Raw genomic sequence first — 19776 nt, 5'->3', positions numbered from 1 at the left:
AAAGATTAGCAGCAGTATACCACATTGGTGGAACTGTACTCCAAGAGATTGATGAGGCCAGGGACTTGGGAGTGTTGGTGGATAGGGAGTTGAAGTTTAGGGGGCACATTGCAAAATTAGCTAAATCAGCTCATCAACTCACTTGGTTGTTGAAAAATACCTTGATGAGCAGAGCCAAGCAAGTTATTGTACCTCTGTACCGAGCCCTGATAAGACTTCATCTCGACCTGTGCCCAGATTTGGTCACCTCGGTTCGTTCTTGATGGGGAGGCGGCGGAGAGGATCCAGAGGCGAGTGACTAAGATGATAGCAGGTCTATGGAATGAACCATATGAGAATGGGTTGAAGATTTGTGGGTTGCAGAAACTAGTTGATAGGCAGAAAAGGGGAGATATGATTGAGACATTCAAATTGCTAAAAGGATTCTATAGGATTAATTCAGAGGATATTTTGGAGATCAGGACTGGTGGTGGGAGAACTAGGGGGACACCTATGGAAGCTGGGCAAGAGTGTGGTTAGCAGGGGTGTTAGAGCTGGGTTCTTTAATTTTAGAGTGGTAAACGAGTGGAATAAGCTGCCTGAGTCTGTTGTGGGTGCTATGACAGTGAACGAGTTCAAGTCAAGGTATGATAGATACTGTGAGAATATCGAACAGTTGTGTGGACATGATGTTTAGGGCCTCCCTCGATGAGTCTAAGGACTCCCTGGAGTAGCCCTAAATATAATATTATTATATAATAATAATAATATTGCTAATTTTCATACATAATTCAGTTATTCAGTTTAGTCATGAAATGTTGCAGATGATGTTCTACTTCTCTGCATAAAGCAAAGAGCTAAGATTAAGATCTCCAATTTTTATATCAGGTTTAATACCACTTTCCTTCATAATGAGATCCATATTGCTGATGAATAACCGTTGAGACAATGTATATACTTGTTAACACTGGATTTAACATCAGATTATCTTCTGGTACCACCATCAGTTCAAACTGCTGACTTATAACATCAAATATAGACTATATTACTTGATATTATGTCCTGTTTACACCATATAACAGTAGCATTTTGAAATGTTATATGCCTTTTCCAGATCTACAAAAGTTAACTACAGTTCCTTGATAAATTCCCATGATTTCTCAACTGCTCGTCTTAAAGAGAAAATCTGATCTTGACAAATTCTATTTGGTTAAGCAAGCTTTTTCTTCTCCAAACTTTTCTTCCACAAGTTTTCATAGTCTTTTCTAAAGTATACTTGTATAAATCTTACCAGGAACATTCATTAAAGCAATTCCTCTGTAATTTTCATATTCAGTTATTTCCCTTTTTATAGATGGATACTATGACAGGCCTACTCTAATCATCCAGAATTTGATCCTCTGACCAGGCCTTCTGAATGATTGGAATGATGCAGTCCTGCCAAAACTGTTCCCTGGGTAATCTCCAAAACATGATCCCTCAGAGTGAAATATTTGGAAACAGTGATTCGTCACTCCACAGAACCCTTTATCAATCATCTCCAGGAGCAGTATGAAAGACCCCAATCCAAACATCATTTGGTGTTGAGTGGGATGATGTGTGGCTTGTTCACAACAACTCTTCCATGCAACTCTCTGCAGACAGTTCCAGTGCTGACGGATGTCCCTGCAGCACTTTCCAGGTTGACTGTGAGGCCCACGGCTGATGATATATGTCAGTAGTGTTCAACCTTTTTTTACTACACGAGCTACTTTTCTGTAAAAAGTTATTCGGCAATCTACTCTCTTATATATAAGTTATTCGGCGATCTATTCTCTTATATAGATCACGTTCCCCCAACCTGATATCTGATTTCGCACAAATAACCAACTAAAAATAAACAACTAAAAAAGTACACAACTAAAAACTTTATTTGTGTATTTAAAAATTTATTTATCACTTTTAATTATTTTAATACAACAAATATTTTAATACAACAAAAAAAAAACCCAAATATATTGGAATAAAATATTTATTTCTCTATTTTGGAAAACCAAAGTTAGAAAAAACAACAGATTGATTACAAACTCACAAGTTACAGGAAATGCTGGTTGATTAAAAAGAAAAAAAGAAAAGTTAATGTGAAATTTGGCATTGTTTGGACCTCACAATATTTTCATAGCCAAGTTGATATGAAGAAGTGGCCAATCGCAGACAATCATCCAAATGATCATTTGTAATTTGGTTTCTTAATTGATTTTTTATGACGTTCATATTTGAAAAAGTGGATTCTGACAAGTACAGGGTGTTCGGGATAAATTTGACATATTTATAATTAATTATATTTTTCCGTAAGTTACATGTATTAACACACACTTCTCTTCATTTAAAAGTTTGGACCCTTCTTCATTCATATACAAGATGTCAGAAAGGATGGATAGCTGGAACCCACCTGAATCATGGAAGAGAATAACTTGTATCATGATGATTCGTGCCGGCCATCAAAATAAGGATATTACGACTGCTGCCCAATGCTCCCTGAATACAGTAAAAACAATCAGGCATGAACTAGAGACTTGCAATGGTGACTACGAGGATGTAGCAAGAAGAAAGATCCCTAGCAGACGATCTGATTGCGTTCGTACAGCAGAATTCCTCGCAAATCTGCAGGAACAGGTGTTGAAGAACCCTGGCATTGGAATTCGGGCTTTGTTCGTGGAGTTGCTAACTGTAGTCAAGCCCTGGATAACAAGGGTAGCCAATGGTAGGCCGTATGTATGGCAGCAGGATTCGGCCCCTTGCCACACCTCTGGGAAAAGTCAAAAATGGTTGTCTGAAAATTTCTACGACTTCACCAGTCCAAATGTTTGGCCTCCAAACTCCCCAGACCTTAACCCCATGGATTATTTTGTATGGGGCGCAGTTGAAAAAGACACCAATCGCACTTCCAGTAATACAAAAGCCCAGTTAATGGATAAAATTAAAACAGTTTTTGCGGCCCTTCCCAGGGAGACTGTAGCATCAGCTTGTTCGAGGTTCCGAAGCAGAATTGAAGCTGTGATCGATGCTAATGGTGGTTATTTTGAGTAAATCTTGTTGATAGTATTGTAATTAACTCTGCCTGTAATGTTTTTTTGTCAATTCATTAAATTTAATAGATACAAAGAAGATTTTCTTTTTCCTTACGAAACTGTCAAATTTATCCCGAACACCCTGTATGTCGATCTGAAACACGACAGAATTTTTCGCGCAGTATCAGTTAATATTGGGAATTTTTCATGTGCATACTTCCAAATAACTTCATTGTTTATTGATTTTAAATGTAAACTATTCTGAATGTTTATTATCTCAAGTTCTACTTCAGTTTGGTTTATATCAAACAGCCAACTAATTTTATTTGAAATTTTTGTGATGTTCAAGTTTTCTTGAAATGGATTATTGATAAAAGATACAATCATTTCAGTTTTATTAAAATCTTTAAATCTTGAATTTATTTCTTCCTCAACTAATTCTATTTCACAAATAAATTATTTTAAATCATAGCAAAGCATTTCTTGATTTTGTTAAAAAAATTTTAATAATTATGAGAGATGTTTAAATTCGCGGTCATTTATATTTTTCTTTAATAAAAGTAAGTATTGTTGGAAAGTTTTTATTGAACTTAACATGTCAATTAAATTTTTATCTCTACCTTATAACTCTAAATTTAAATTGCTTAATTTCGTACAAAAATCTACTAAAAATGATAAGTGTAACAACCATCTTCTATCACTCAATTGTGGATAAATATCTCTTTTTTCATCAAGAAATTTTTTTATATTGTTAATTAATACAAGAAATCTTTCTAAAAATTGACTTCTGCTGAGCCAGCGAACATTATTGTACAACAGAAGTTCCCTATCATCATCTGCCTGTAATTTAAATAACCGCCGTTGCAGGACTTTTCCTCGAACAGAATTTACAATTTTAAATGTAATATCCAAAACATCTTTTGTGTTTAATCTTTTACTACACAGTACTTGTTGGTGAATAATACAGTGGTACGTTAAAAAATCTGGATATTTGTCATCGTTTTTACATAATGAAATGAAGCCTATTTTATTACCTATCATTGCATTTATTACCTATCATTACTACCATCAGTAGTAATAGACACAAGTTTAAAAAGTGGAAGTTTGTGTTGTTTCACAAATTCATCAAATGCCGAAAAAATGTCTTCTCCCCTAGTCCTTCCCAATAAAGGTAGAATTTTCAAAAGTTCTTCTTTACTTGAATAATCTTGAAATACCATGTGAATAAATACCATTAATTGAGCAATATCATTGAAGTCGTTTGATTCATCAAATTGTAATGAAAATGCAACACACTGGTGAATGTCTGACATTAACCTGGCCAGGAAACTTTTCTCCAGCAATTGGAACTCTTCCTTTCGGCAATTTGAAACCTTGTCTGCGGCCTAGAAGTAGTCTCTCTCTCTCTCTAGCGACGTCTCGAACCGAGAAGCCCCTTTCTGGAAGCAGGAAACTCCTCTCTCAAACAACGTGAATCTGGGCAGTCTCTCTGACGGTGACTCTGGACTGGGCAGCCTCCTCTCTGACAGCAATTCTGGAACTAGGACCCCTTCTGCTTGCTTCAGTTACTTTTTATTAGGCCTCCTCTGAGACCTCGCACGAAGTTTGGCAACCTCCAAAGAATCGGTATGAGTCTTTCATCTTAAGTTTCAAGTTCGGCACGCCTTTTGTTCTCCTCCGCTTTCTTTTGATTTTACCAAACAACTTTCCGGCCATCGGAAAGTTGTTTGAACTCTTTCTGACTGACTTCGGAGATGTTTACACTTAGAACCTGCAAGCCTTTCTCATACATACAAGTTTCAATAACAATCATTCTAATGCGGCCATGTACAGCTTTGGTGACAAAAACATTGCCTTTGTTTTTAACACTCTAAGATATTCTTATTAAAGCGGTATATACAGTTAGCTTCAAAAGAGTTATTTACAAAAACATCTATTACAAACTATACCGAGAAACAAAGTTTATTTTTTTACAATATTCACATAGGACTTAACCTAAGTAAAAAATCTATGTAATGTGCTTTGGAATATTTAAGCTACAATCGAGTTTTTACACTTTGCTTATAATTGTATTCACTCGGCTTGCTGTTTGACTTCCACTGATCCAAATTAATTCATTTACCCGGACTTATAAGAAAATTACTGATTTGACAATTTTAACGAAAAATAAATAAACAGTAGCAATACACTTAAAGCGAATTAAAAATAATACAAAATAATTTCAGTTTTAATTAAATTTGTAAGGAGGAATACGCAAGAGATCGACCAAAAATTGCTCTGCAATCGGCCGGTCGATCACGATCGACGGGTTGAACACCCCTGACATATGGGATGCTTGAACATTCCATGACAGAGCTTGTTGATCTCAGTCAGTGCCCCCCCCCCCCCCCCCATGTTTTCCTATTGTGGTAGCACTGTCAACTTTCCATCTATGAATGACATAGCAGTGGTGAATTTCAGTATACTGAGACGGATAGCAGTGTTATGGACAAAAAGACCACTAATGTAATAACTATCATCCCACATTGAAAGTGTGTCAATTCAGCTGAACATGGCATCTTGATATCAAGTACAGTGCAAACCATGTAGCACATCCCACCTTTTATTACCAGACTTACACAGACACTCTCTGAATATTTGCATATGGTAGTATACGAAATTTGCATGCATAAAGTGTCCAGATACTTTTGTCAACATAGTGTACGTTTTCTGAATTCATAAGGCTCTCAGACCCTAGAGTTAGAAATAGATGGACAACTTGTGAGGTAGATAGTTATTGGTATGGATTTTCATCTGATAACATAATTTTATGTGGAGATGGCAGGGCTTTTCTTATCAAAACTGATTCCCCTCTCTTCATTCTTCAGAACAAAACCAGTGAAACACATGTATTGAATTACAGACATAATACGCTCCCCTCACAGCCTTGGTACTAATCTCAGTTCAATTTTAACTCTATCACTTGATGGTATCTGGTGATACAATATCAGACAAAATGGAGACTTCCTTGTAGTGTTGTCACAATGATCAGTTTCTGTTTTAGAGTATTGAGAGTACAATAGTTCAGAGCATGATAAGGCATAACTGTCATTATACCATAAATTTGACTTAAATATACTTCCATTAAAGTAACAACTTTAGCAGGTGTGTCAGTGAAGACTACCTAAATTGTTCATTATATGAAGACTTGAAAATATTGCCTCTACAAATAGAAAAGCTATGGTAGAGGTTATATCATATATTCATTTCAGAATAGAGGTACTGAAAAGGATATTCAGTTATTCCTGTTGAGAAATCCCTATCTCACACAGTAAGTTTTTTAGATCATTGATTGGTGAAGAAAGGTTATATGGTCACTGAATCAAACTTTTTTTCTAATTGACAGTGATTGTATGATGTCTTGTTAAGGTTGATAATTGCTCCTTTTTTTGATGGTAATGTAATTTTGAAAGGGTGCCTTTTGTTAGATCATGTGCAGCCTGTGATGTCAGTGCTCTATCCTACAGGTGATAGAATTCATCATGCTAAAAAAAAAAAAAAAAAAGACCTAAGAATCTCTGAGAATGATAGTGAGCTCTTGTGTGTTCTGATCAGTACACACCTCTGATCTTGAATACTTTTGTATACATATGTGGTATTCTGGAAAAATCTCAGATGTCAAGGAGCTTGACTATTTTTGATACTATAATTTTGGTTAATAGCATTGGTAATATTTTTAATGTAATATTCTTGTCAAAGAATTAATCATAAAAGTGATTATAATGGTTCTAATAATTATTATAATCATTAAATAATCATAATGATTTTGAAGGATTTAATCCCCCCCCCTCCCTTTTTGTTATGTTATTGATATTCTTTTATTCAAAATTTTCTCAACTGTTTCAGAGAGTTCTATCTCTGGAAAGGATAATAATATTTCGATTAGGAAAGATGCAGCCTGTTAAAGGTCCAGGTATGTTTTTGTATTTGATTTGGATAGTTAAATTTATTGTCTGTTAGTATTAATTAATACAGTAAGTCATTTGTTATCCAAAATTGAAATATTTGCAAGTGTCACACAAATCATATTTTGTATTTATGTGTCTGTTTAAAAAAAAAATTGATAATCATATCTGTTTGACTTTTCAACTTTTTCGATTTTAAAAGAAAAAAAAATCGTTGTATTCTTTTACACATTTATGATTGTTTTTATAATCATATATTCATGCAACAGTAATATCCTATTAAGGATGCTACTGTGTTATATGTGTCTTTATGCATAATGTGTCTTTACATTCGCTTTGGTAGTTGTATAAAAGCTGACACATTTGGTTGATGAAGTCAAATAAAAAAGATTTTATTAAAGAACATAGTATTTTTAAGATGCACTGTAGTCCACTCGACTACGTTTTGCTTTTTTGATTTTAACATGGTTCTCTCCTCTCAAGTTGCAAAAATAACTAACATTTTCAAGTCTTTTTCTAGGAGGATATATAATTTGATGTTATTATGCAGTCTCCTCCAGAGAGTCTAAGGATTCATTCAGGGAGGGTCCATCTTTCACACGATGCTTAAATATTTATTATATCCACTTCCTAATCACAACTTACTCAGCTTCAGGGGATGACCTTGAGTTCTTCTCCCATTGCTATAGGTTACAAAATCTCACTGGTATTTGTATTGTAAGATCTCCTTACCAACTTGATTACACTTTTCTGGATCCTTTTTACTGTCTCCCCATCTGTAGAGAGCCCAGGTAACCATGTCTGTGACTAGTAGTCCAGATGTAATCTTATCAATGCCTTGTAAAGAAGAATAAAGAACAACATCCTTATTCCTGAAACTTAGTGTTCTCTTTAACATTGCAGTTATCTGCTGTAATAACTTAATCAGCTTAGCAAAGTGGTCCCTGAACTTTTTCCCCACCATTCCCCAGTTTCTAATTTCATTGACCACTTTTCAGCCAATTCCCATTAATATTTTGTCTGTGGTATCCTCCAAAATGTATAATCTTAATTAGCCATATTTAGCTGATATTCATTATCATTTGCCCATGAAACCAGTCAGCTTGCAGGGATTCCATATCAGCTTTGTTCTTATCATCATCTTCCCCAACTTTGTATTGTTTATATATTATTGGATAATAAATATCCTTATTACAAATGGTTTAAGTGATAGACACATTGAGGGCAAAAAAAAAAGAATTAAAGTTTATTACTAAACTTTCCAGCTTATATCTCTCTTCAATGATGCTAGTGTAACACTAGCATCATTGAAGGAACAGCTACCAGAAAGATAAACAATCAGTGTAATGATTTGAATCAGTTAAAAATCAATTAAAAATCATGTTTAAAATCAAGTAATAGTGATATTTCTGTTTAATAATTATCTTTAAGAAATAGTCACTACATTTAAATGTTCATTTTTCATTTTTTAAATCACTAATTCCTGAATTCCAAAGATTGATATGGAATTAGCTTTCTTAAGATTTAGTTGATGTAGGAAATCTTCACATAATTCTTTGAATAATCTTGGAAATTTAAAAGAACTGAATGAAAAAGTGTCATGTCCTACTATTTAATATGTTGTATTTAATAGTTATGTCAGAAACAAAAGTTTCTGAAACCTTATAATAATATATATTTATTTATATATATATATATATATATATATATATATATATATATATTAAAGATGAAACTAGTCGTGCTGAATTAAAACAGTGTTTTATTTTTTATCTCTCAGCTTCCAGTCTATGTGTGTGTGTATATGTGTATGTGTGTGTATATATATATATATGTAGAAAGTTTCTTACCTTGGGTGTAATGTACGTTAAAGATACCAAGAAATTTTATATACTTAGTTTTAATCCTTTTCCCAAGTAAGCAAAACAAAGTTTTGCTCGTGAAATATATTCATGTCTGAGCTACCTTGTATATAGAGGCTAATGACTTCATATCACTTGCCTTAGTATGTATCCCATAATGCAAAGCACACTCCCCCCTTTCAGGCCTGTATAATGCAATGCATAATAGGAAGGGTATCCCATAATGCAATGCATAATAGGAATGGCTCAGACTGGTTTTGACCTTTATTGAGGTCTCTTCGGTGGGAGCCAGATCCAGGAGAGATACCAAGATTGAAGTCATGCAGGAGTCATATATATCTCATATAGAAGTCATTAGTCTCTATATACAAGTAGCTTAGACGTGAATATATTTCATGTGCAAAACTTTGTTTGCTTACTTGGGAAAAGGATTAAAACCAAGTATATAAAATTTCTTGGTATCTTTAACGTACATTACAACCAAGGTAAAAAACTTTCTACATTTGGTTTCAATAACAAAATTCCTCCCTCCCTATTTTAATAGTAGTCTCTTGAAGCATGTGAGAGAATAGGTCAATGATATTTCATCATCTGTGCCGGGAAACTAGAATTCCCAGGGCAGATGGTAGCATGGGTGGCCTCTTGTGGAAATGGGTGCTTGGGGAAAGGGAGAACGACATCAGGTAACACTGAGTCCAGTCGGGTCTGGAGGAAATAATGATAGGTATGGGATATATACTAAGGCAAGTGATATGAAGTCATTAGCCTCTATATATAAGAGATAAATGCAAGGCAAATCAGAGTAGGAGAGAGAGAGAATTTAAGGAGTATGAGTGAGAGGTATGGGGGTGCTAGAAGAGGAGAGAATGGAAACAGTAGAAGAGAGGGAATGAGAGAGAGGTATGGGAATGCTAGCAGACGAGAGGATGGAAACAGTAGGAGAGACGGAATGAGAGAGAGATATGGAAGTGCTAGAAGAGGAGAGAATGGAAACGGTAGGAGAGATGGAATGAGAGAGAGGTATGGGAATACTAGAAGACGAGCGGATGGAAACAGTAGTAGGAGAGACAGAATGAGAGAGGGATATGGAAGTGCTAGAAGTGGAGAAAATGGAAACAGTAGGAGAGAGGGAATGAGAGAGATGTATGGGAGTGCTAGAAGAGGAGAGAATGGAAACAGTAGAAGAGAGGGGTATGGGAATGAAAGAAGAGGAGAGAATGGAAACAATAGGAGCGAAGGAATGGTAAGAGGTATAATGTATGGCGACTCAATGATCCGTGGTGTTCAAGATAGGATGCGTGAGGAGTGTTTGCCAGGAGGAACAATAGAAAGGGTGGCTATGGCAATTAAGAGAGGTGAAAGGGTGGATGAGATGATTGTGATGGTAGGAACGAATGACTTGAGTGGTAATGTAAGTCGGGCAGCGAGAGATATGAGATTTTTGCTTGAGACTGTACGGAAGAAGACAGAGAGAGGAAAAATAGTGTGCGTGTTGCCTAGGTATGATAATGATGAGCTGAGCAGAAGAGCGGTGATATTGAATGGCATAATAGCGAGAATGTGTGACAAGAGAGGACTGGTATATGTGGATGCTTGGAGTGCGTTTGAGGAAAGAGAGGAGTTGTATGCGAGAGACCGTTTACATTTGAATGAGGAAGGACGTAGGCATCTGGAGAGATTGCTGTTCTGAATGAGTCAGTGTGTCCCAGGGAGGATGATAGCAGGGGTGGCCTCTTGTGGGAATGGATACTTGGGAGAAGGGAGACAATGTCAGGTAACACTGAGCCCAGTGGAGTCTAGAAGGGATAAGGCTGGGTATAGAAACAATGGCATTTATATGCTGTATACTAATGCCAGGAGTATCCGGAATAAGGGAGAGGAATTGGTGGCGCAGATAGCATCAGCCTGGCCAAAAATTATTGCGATCACTGAGACGTGGTTGACAGAAGGGGATATAAAAACAGGAATAGAAGTCGCTGGGTATAGCATTTTTCGTCAGGATAGGAGGGGAAAGCGTGGTGGTGGGGTGCTGCTTATGATAAGTGATGACCTATGTCCTCTAAGAGTGGAGAATTTGGAAGGAAGTGAGACAAATGATTTTGAGAGCGTATGGTGTGAGCTAGAGGTAGGCAAGACAGGATATTTAGTGGGGTGTTGCTACAGACCCAGGAGCACAGAGGATGGGGACCAGGAGATGTTTAGACAGCTAAGTTTGGCAAGTGCAAGAAGAATGATTGTTATGGGAGATTTTAACTTCAGTAGTATAAATTGGAGAGAGGAACGTGCATGTAACAATAGGGGAATGGAATTTCTAGAATTCTTGAGGGACAAATGTCTTAGGCAACATGTAACAGAGGGAACAAGAGGTTCAAAAATTTTGGATTTGGTTATAGCATCAGAAGAGTTGATAATAACTGAGTTGATGTCTCTCCCACCAGTTGGAGAGAGTGACCATATGGTGTTGACATGGAAAATGAATAGACATGCAGGAGTATCAAAGAGACGGGAACTTATGTGGAATTATAAGGCAGGTGATTATAATAGTCTTAGACGTCAACTTCGGGAAGTTTCATGGAGGGAGGAATTGGACGGCCGGGATATCACCAGTGCGTGGGAAATTGTGAAAGAATATTTGTTATCAGCAATGGTAAGTTGTATACCACGAGTGAAGAAGAGGGCGCAATTTGGAGTAAAGTGGATGACAAACAACATTAAACAGAAACTGCATGCGAAAAAGAGGCTATGGAAGAGATATAAGGAGACAAGTGAAGAGAGGATGGGTGAAGAATATAAGACACAGGCCAGAAGAGTGACTCGTGTGGTAAGGAAAGCGAAACTGGAATATGAGAGGAGATTGGCCCTAAGATCCAAAGAAAATCCTAGGGAATTTTTTAGCTATGTGGCCAGTAGGAGGAGAAATGACTGTGGAAGAATGATATTGTGGGATAAAAATGGGAATAGAGTGACTGATGCAGAGGACATAGTGGAATTGTTCAATGAACACTTTATTGGAGTATTTCATCCTAGAGGAGTCAGTTTTAATGCTAGAGGGATAGGACTGGTACGAGGTCTGGAGGTACAGGAGGAGAGTGTGTTTCAGATACTGAGTACTCTGGATGTCAGTAAAGCTGTGGGACTGGATGGTATTTCACCACGAGTTTTGAGAGAATGTGCTAGCGAATTGACAATACCTTTAACGTGGCTTTACAATGAAAGTCTGGCTTTGGCAAAGGTGCCCAGGGAATGGAAGGAAGGTAAGATAGTGCCATTGCATAAGGGTGGTAACAGACTGGAAGTGTCTAATTATAGGCCAGTCTGTGTGTCATCAGTAGTTGTTAAGATCTTGGAGAAAGTAGTGAGGGACCGTGTACAGCATTGGGCAGATGAGGGTAATGTTATCTGTGAGAATCAACATGGATTTGTGAAAGGACGCTCTTGTTTTAGCAATATGCTAGCCTTTTATAATAAAGTTACAAGAGCATTAGATGAGGGAAAGGCATATACTGCAATTTTCTTAGACTTGGCGAAGGCATTTGACAGGGTGCCACATGATAAGCTGATATTTAAGTTGCAGCACATGGGTCTGGATGTCAGATTGGTCAACTGGATTCAGGATTGGCTGTCTGATAGGTATCAGAGAGTTGTGTATGGTGGAGCAGTTTCCAGGAGGCAGAGGGTTACAAGTGGGGTCCCACAGGGCTCAGTACTAGGACCTATATTGTTTAACCTTTATATCAATGACATAGCCAGTGGATTGCAGGGGGATATTCAGTTGTTTGCAGATGATGCGAAGCTGGGAAGGATTATTAGTAATAGCGCAGATGTGGTAGCCCTGCAAGAGGATTTAAATAAGCTAGATAGATGGGCAAATGAATGGGGGTGTCAGTTTAATGCAGCAAAATGTAAGGTCTTGAGGTTTGGGAAACATCGATGGGATGCTGCATACTCTATGGGAGGAGTTATACTGGAGGAAGTAGGGGAGACAAGAGATCTGGGGTTGATTGATAGAAACCTGAAGTTTAGGGGACATATTGCAAAGGTAGTGAAGGTAACACAGAGGATTGCTGCTATTATGAGAAGGACACTGACCTGCAGAGATAAGAGGGTTATCATTCCGTTGTATAAGTCTCTGATCAGACCACACTTGGACTATTGTTCTCAGATTTGGTCCCCAGGATTTGAAGGGGATAAATTAACTGTGGAAAGGATACAAAGACGGATGACAAAGATGGTTTCAGGACTGTACAAGGATAGTTATGAGGATCGGCTGAGAGAATGTGGACTGCAGAGTTTGGCAGATAGAAGAAGGAGAGGTGATATGATTGAGACTTTTAAACTGTTGAGAGGTGGTTACAGGGTTGACACTGGGGAGTTCTTTCGCTTGGTTGATCAGCGGGAAGGAGTGATGACAAGAGGCCATCCCTGGAAGTTACGAAAGGAAACTGTGAGCAAGAGGGTAAGGAGTGGTTTCTTTGTGTGGAGGGTGGTTGAGCCGTGGAATGCATTGCCTGATGGAGTGGTGGGAGCGAGAACGGTCAGTGACTTTAAAGAGTGGTATGATAAACTTTGTGTTTCTCAGGGGGGGATCTCCCCTCGATGAGTCTTGACAGACTTTATGTCTTAGGAAGGACCTCCCTCAATGAGTCTTTTGACTCCTTGGAGGCCTGAATAATAATAATAATAATAATAATAATATACAAGTAGCTCAGACGTGAATATATTTCACGTGCAAAACTTTGTTTTTCTTACTTGGGAAAAGGATTAAAAACAAGTATATAAAATTTCTTGGTATCTTTAACATATATATATATAATTGAGATGATAACATTGATATGAAAGTCAAAACATTAAGTTTAAGTAAAGATGGAAGTAATTGGTGTAATTTCCCCCCCCCCTTCTCCATACAGTAAAAGTCTCTAGTGAGCACCAGTGTGCCAAAAATGAGACTAGTATAAACTTTTCTCCTCCTATCCTTCCCAAGTAAACTATATGGTTTCAATAACAAAATTTGTCCCTCCATATTTTAATAGTAGTCTCTTGAAGCATGTGAGAGAAATAGGTCAATGATATTGCATCATCAGTGCCAGGAAATTATGTTCAGTGGGGGTGTGGAGGGAATAATGATAGGTATAGAAGCAGTGACATTTTTATGCTTTATACTAATGCCAGGAGTATCCAGAATAAAGGAGATGAATTGGTGTCACTGAGAGCATCAGCCTGGACACACATTATTGGGATCTCTGAGATGTGGTTGACAGAGGATGATATAATAACAGGAATAGAAGTAACAGGTTACATCATTTTTTTGGCAGGATAGGAAGGGAAAACGTGGTGGTGGAGTACTGCTTATGATAAGCAATGACTTATGTCCTCTAAGAGTGAAGGCATTGATACTAATGGTTTTGAAAGCATATGGTGTGAGGTAGAGGTGGGCAAGACAGGATATTTAGTGGGGTGTTGCTACAAGCTAAGGAGCACAGAGGGTGGGGAGCAGGAGATGTTTAGATAGTTGAACTTGGCAAGTGCAATAAGAATGATTGTTATGGGAGATTTTAACTACAGCAACATAAGTTAGGAAGAGGAAAATGTATGTAGTAACAAGGGAATGGAATTTCTAGTATTCTTGAGAGACAAATGTATTAGGCAACATGTAATAGAGGGAACAAGAGGCTCAACAGTTTTGAACCTCTTTGAACCTCAAGAGTTTTGGATTTGGTCATAGCATCAGAAGAGCTGATAATAACTGAGATGACATCCCCCCTCAGTTGAAGAGAGTGACCATGTGGTTTTGACTTGGAAGATGAATAGACATGCAGTATCAAAGAAAAGGGAACATATGTGGAATTATAAGGTGGGTATTATAATAGTTTTAGATATCAACTTGGGACAGTTCCATGGTGGAAGAAATTGGAACAGCAAGATATCATTAGTGCTTGAGAAATTGTAAAGGAATATTTGTTAGCAGCAATAGTTAGCTGTATTTCACCAGTGAAGAAGCAGACACAATTTAGTGTAAAGTGGATGACAAACAATATCGAACAGGAACTTCATGTGAAAAAGAGATTATGGAAGAGATATGAGGAGAGGGGTGGAGAGCAGATGCATAAAGAATATAAGACTCAGGCCAGGAGAGTGACTAGCATGGTGAAGAAGGCAAAACTGGAATACGAGAAGAGATTGACATTAAAATCCAAAGAAAATCCTAGGGAATTTTTTAGCTATTTGGCCAGTAGGAGGAGAAATGATTGTGCAAGAATGACATTGTTGGATAAAAATATGAATAGAGTGACTGATGCAGAGTACATAGTGGAGTTTTCAATGAACACTTTATTGGAGTATTTCATCCTGTAGAAATAGGTTGTAATACTAGAGGGATAGGGAAGGTTTAAGGTGCAAGAGGAGAGTGTGTACTGAGTACTCTGGATGTCAGTAAAGCTGTGGGACTGGATGGTATTTGACCATGGGTTTTGAGAGAATGTGCTAATGAACTGACAGCTCTGTTGACCTGGCTTTTCAATGAAAGTCTGGCTACAGGAAAGGTACCCAGGGAATGGAATGAAGGTAAGATAGTGTCATTGCATAAGGGCAGTAGCAGACTGGAAGTGTCAAATTATAGACTAGTTTGTGTTTCATCAGTAGTTGTTAAGATATTGGAGAAATTAGTGAGGGACCATATACAGTGTTGGGCAGATGAGGGTAATGTTATCTGTGAGAATCGGATTTGTAAAGGGGAATTCTTGCTTTAGTAATATGATTGCCTTTTATAATAAATTGACAAGAGCAGTTGATGAGGGAATGGCATATACATCCATTTTTTTGGATTTTGCAAAGGCATTTGACAAGGCCACACATGATAAGCTGATACTTTAAGTTGCAGCACATGGATTTAGATGCCGGGGCTAGTCAACTGGATTCAGAATTGGTTGTCTGATAGGTATCCGAGAGTTGTGTATGGTAGGGCAAGCAAGGAGGCAGAAAGTTACATGTGGGGTCCCACAAGGCTCAGTATTGGGACCTGTATTGTTTAACCTTTATGGCAATGAATTGGAAGGGGATATTCAGTTGTTTGCAGATGATGTGAAGGTGGGAAGGGTTATTAGTAATAGTGCCGATGTGGCAGCCCTGCAAGAGAATTTGAATAAACTAGACAGATGGACAAATGGATGGGACTTTCAGTTTAATGCAACAAAATGTAAAGTCTTGAAGTTTGGGATACAAGGATGGGAGACTGCATGTTCGATTGGAGGAGCTGTACTGGAGGAAGTAGGAGAGAAAGAGATCTGAGGATGATGATTGATAGAAAACTGAAATTCAGGGAGCATATTGAAAAGGTGGTGAAGGTAACCCAGAGGACTGTTGCAATACTGAGAAGGACTGACCTGCAGAGATAAAAGAGTTATCCTTCCGTTATAAAGACTCTGATCAGACCGCACTTAGACTATTGTTCTCAAATTTGGTCACCAGAATTTAAGGGGATAAATTAACTGTGGAAAGGGTACAGAGGCAGATAACAAAGGTGGTTTCAGGACTGTACAATGTTAGTTATGAGGATCGGCTGAGGGATTGTGGACTGCAGAGTTTGGTGGATAGACGAAGGAGCGGTGATATGATCAAGACTTTTAAACTGTCGAGAGGCAGTTGCAGGATTGACACTTTGGAGTTCTTTCACTTGGTGGAACAGAGGGAAGGAGCGATGATGACAAGGGGCCATCCTTGAAGTTACGAAAAGAAGCTGTGAGGAGGAGGGTGAGGAGTAGTTTCTTTGCGTGGAGGGTGGTTGAACTGTGGAATGCATTGCCTGATAGAGTGGTGAGATCAAGAATGGTCAATGAGTTCAATGAGTGGTATGATAGACTTTGTTTTTCTTAGGAAGGACCTCCCACGATGAGTCTCTTAACTCCATGGAGGTTTGAATAATAATAATATTATGTGACCATATTTTGAAGCACATTATGTTGACTTCTGTAATGTGATCTTTTTGGTAATTCTTATATGCTCCTGTGTAATATTCCTTATATCTGTGTGACATTTCTCACTGTCTCCTCATTTCATTGTTATTCTATTGTATACCACCATGCCTAATTTTGTCCTGCTTTATTGCAACTTGCAGAAGGTTATGTCACATTTTTTAAATGTTTTGTTGAGCAGTTCAGTACATTCATCTTACAGCCTTGGTTGCTTTGTTGTAATGACTGTCATTTCCTGAACTAAACATCCAGTCATTTCCAAGCAAGTGATGTACAGGGTGTTCGGGATAAATTTGACAGTTTCGTAAGGAAAAAGAAAATCTTCTTTGTATCTATTAAATTTAATGAATTGACAAAAAACATTACAGGCAGAGTTAATTACAATACTATCAACAAGATTTACTCAAAATAACCACCATTAGCATCGATCACAGCTTCAATTCTGCTTCGGAACCTCGAACAAGCTGATGCTACAGTCTCCCTGGGAAGGGCCGCAAAAACTGTTTTAATTTTATCCATTAACTGGGCTTTTGTATTACTGGAAGTGCGATTGGTGTCTTTTTCAACTGCGCCCCATACAAAATAATCCATGGGGTTAAGGTCTGGGGAGTTTGGAGGCCAAACATTTGGACTGGTGAAGTCGTAGAAATTTTCAGACAACCATTTTTGACTTTTCCCAGAGGTGTGGCAAGGGGCCGAATCCTGCTGCCATACATACGGCCTACCATTGGCTACCCTTGTTATCCAGGGCTTGACTACAGTGTTTAGCAACCCCACGTAGCCATCTGAAGTCAACCTGAGGCCCTCTTGGAAAAAATGCGGAGGCATCACATTGCCTTCAGAGGATACACATCCGAAAACCATCACAGTTTGGGGAAATTTAGTCTGCATTACACGAGGAATGTCCTTTGTACTGTATGCAAGCCATCTGTTATTCTGCGTGTTGTGATTTTGATCCTGGCAAAAGTTTTTCTCATCGGAAAAGAACCAGATTGTTTGTGGTTCCGCAGGATGTTTCACTCTGCTTAGAAGTTTCTTCGCGTTTATCAAACGTTTTTCACGGGCCTTTTCTGTAAGCAGCTGACCTTTGCGGCGCTTGTATGAGTAGTAGCGGAGGTCTTCATTGAGTGCAAGCTTCATAGTAGAGGCTGCAACATTCATTTCACATGACAAAGCCCGAATTCCAATGCCAGGGTTCTTCAACACCTGTTCCTGCAGATTTGCGAGGAATTCTGCTGTACGAACGCAATCAGATCGTCTGCTAGGGATCTTTCTTCTTGCTACATCCTCGTAGTCACCATTGCAAGTCTCTAGTTCATGCCTGATTGTTTTTACTGTATTCAGGGAGCATTGGGCAGCAGTCGAAATATCCTTATTTTGATGGCCGGCACGAATCATCATGATACAAGTTATTCTCTTCCATGATTCAGGTGGGTTCCAGCTATCCATCCTTTCTGACATCTTGTATATGAATGAAGAAGGGTCCAACCTTTTAAATGAAGAGAAGTGTGTGTTAATACATGTAACTTACGGAAAAATATAATTAATTATAAATATGTCAAATTTATCCCGAACACCCTGTATATGACCAAGTTATTCAGCCCTAGAGATGTCCACATTTAATTTTTAAAAAAAAGAAAAAAGAAAGAAAGAAAGAAATTTCAATTTCTTTGTGTAGTAGACAGTCATTTTTTTTTAGATTTAAGCTATGACATATTATATATAAATATGTGTGTGTGTATAAACTCTCACTCTTTTTGTTATGCATCTTTAATAGGTTTTGTGGTAGTATTACCCTGTATTGACCAATGGACAACAGTTGATCTTCGACTGCATACTTTCACATTACCACCTCAGCAGGTTAGTTGTAATTATGATAATGAACTATTTTGAGTTATATGGTCTACTTGTTGTTAAATGTACTACAATACTGTCTTATTTGTATATTTAAGACAACTGCATTTCATATTAACATAGGTAGAAAACCAAGATGGAAATAAGAGGATAGCTTTCAAACTATGTGGTGTTAGGCAGAAGGTCAGCAGGACACAATATTTAGTATAGTTTTGCAATAAACCTCAAAATGTGAAAGAAAATAAGTGAAATATGTAACCAAATTAGCTTAATTATTACACAAAGAGCAATCATTATGGGGATTTTGATTGTGGCAATCTAGACTCGAAGGAAGAATTAAGCTAATAGAAATAGTGAATTTCCGCAATTCTTGTGTGTGTGTGTGTGTGTGTGTTTAGTAGGGAATTATCTTAATATATAATGGAAGGAACAAGTGTTCTGGACTTGAAGAGAATGTGATTGTGGATGAGGTGTCAGTTTTGCCTTTGATAGTTGCAAATAATCAATATGATAAAGTTCTTGCTTGGAAACAGGAATGTGGACTTCTCAAGTAGAAAAAGGATATATGTAACACACCTGTTACCCTATCATAAAATGCAAGTCAATTGCTAAAACAGGACCTACCCATTACAAATCCATGCTAACCATCATAAAGAATGCTATGGCCATCAACCCAATCCTGTGTTCTGTTCTTAACCAATCTCTCCAATGCCTTGATCACAACCACAGTTATATAGACTAGTCTGTAATTGGAAACTTCTATCCTAGAACCGTGCTCATGGAGCAGCATTATTTTGCCTTCTTTCCACTCCTTGGGAACCCTACCCACTGCAAGACTTATATTAAATAACCAGGTCAAGGGCTTAGTCAACTGTGGTGCACATTCCTTAAGAATACTTGGTGATATGTCATCCATTCCCATAGCCTCATTAACATCTAACCCAACCAACCTGATACACCTTTGATTTTTTTCACTTCCAATTCTCTTTATACTTCCCTCCTTTGTATATATTTGCATCACATCATATACACCAGTATGATATATGCTGATAAAGTATTCATTCAATAATTCCACTATATCCTTTGCAACTGCTAGTCTGCTGCCATCTTCCTTCCTTTC

The 19776-nt window shown here is 37.7% G+C and overlaps 1 protein-coding gene across 2 annotated transcripts in view; it reads left to right on the top strand.

Annotated features, from left to right (window-relative positions):
• The window catches only part of LOC150099489 (stomatin-1-like), a 104448-nt gene that overhangs the window by 41235 nt on the left and 43437 nt on the right, over nt 1-19776 (top strand). For both annotated transcript variants that reach the window (XM_090404374.1, XM_090404373.1), the window contains exons 4-5: nt 6915-6981; nt 18580-18662. In XM_090404374.1, coding sequence (XP_090260500.1) covers nt 6915-6981; nt 18580-18662 — 150 coding nt within the window. The remainder of the gene's footprint in view (nt 1-6914; nt 6982-18579; nt 18663-19776) is intronic.

The sequence above is a fragment of the Typopeltis vanoorti genome, chromosome 14 (assembly GCF_054136105.1).
Source record: "Typopeltis vanoorti isolate ZY-2024b chromosome 14, IOZ_Tvanoo_1.0, whole genome shotgun sequence".
Lineage (NCBI taxonomy): Eukaryota > Metazoa > Arthropoda > Arachnida > Uropygi > Thelyphonidae > Typopeltis > Typopeltis vanoorti.
Note: the sequence above shows the minus strand (reverse complement) of the source record. Positions and strands in the feature narration are given on the sequence as shown.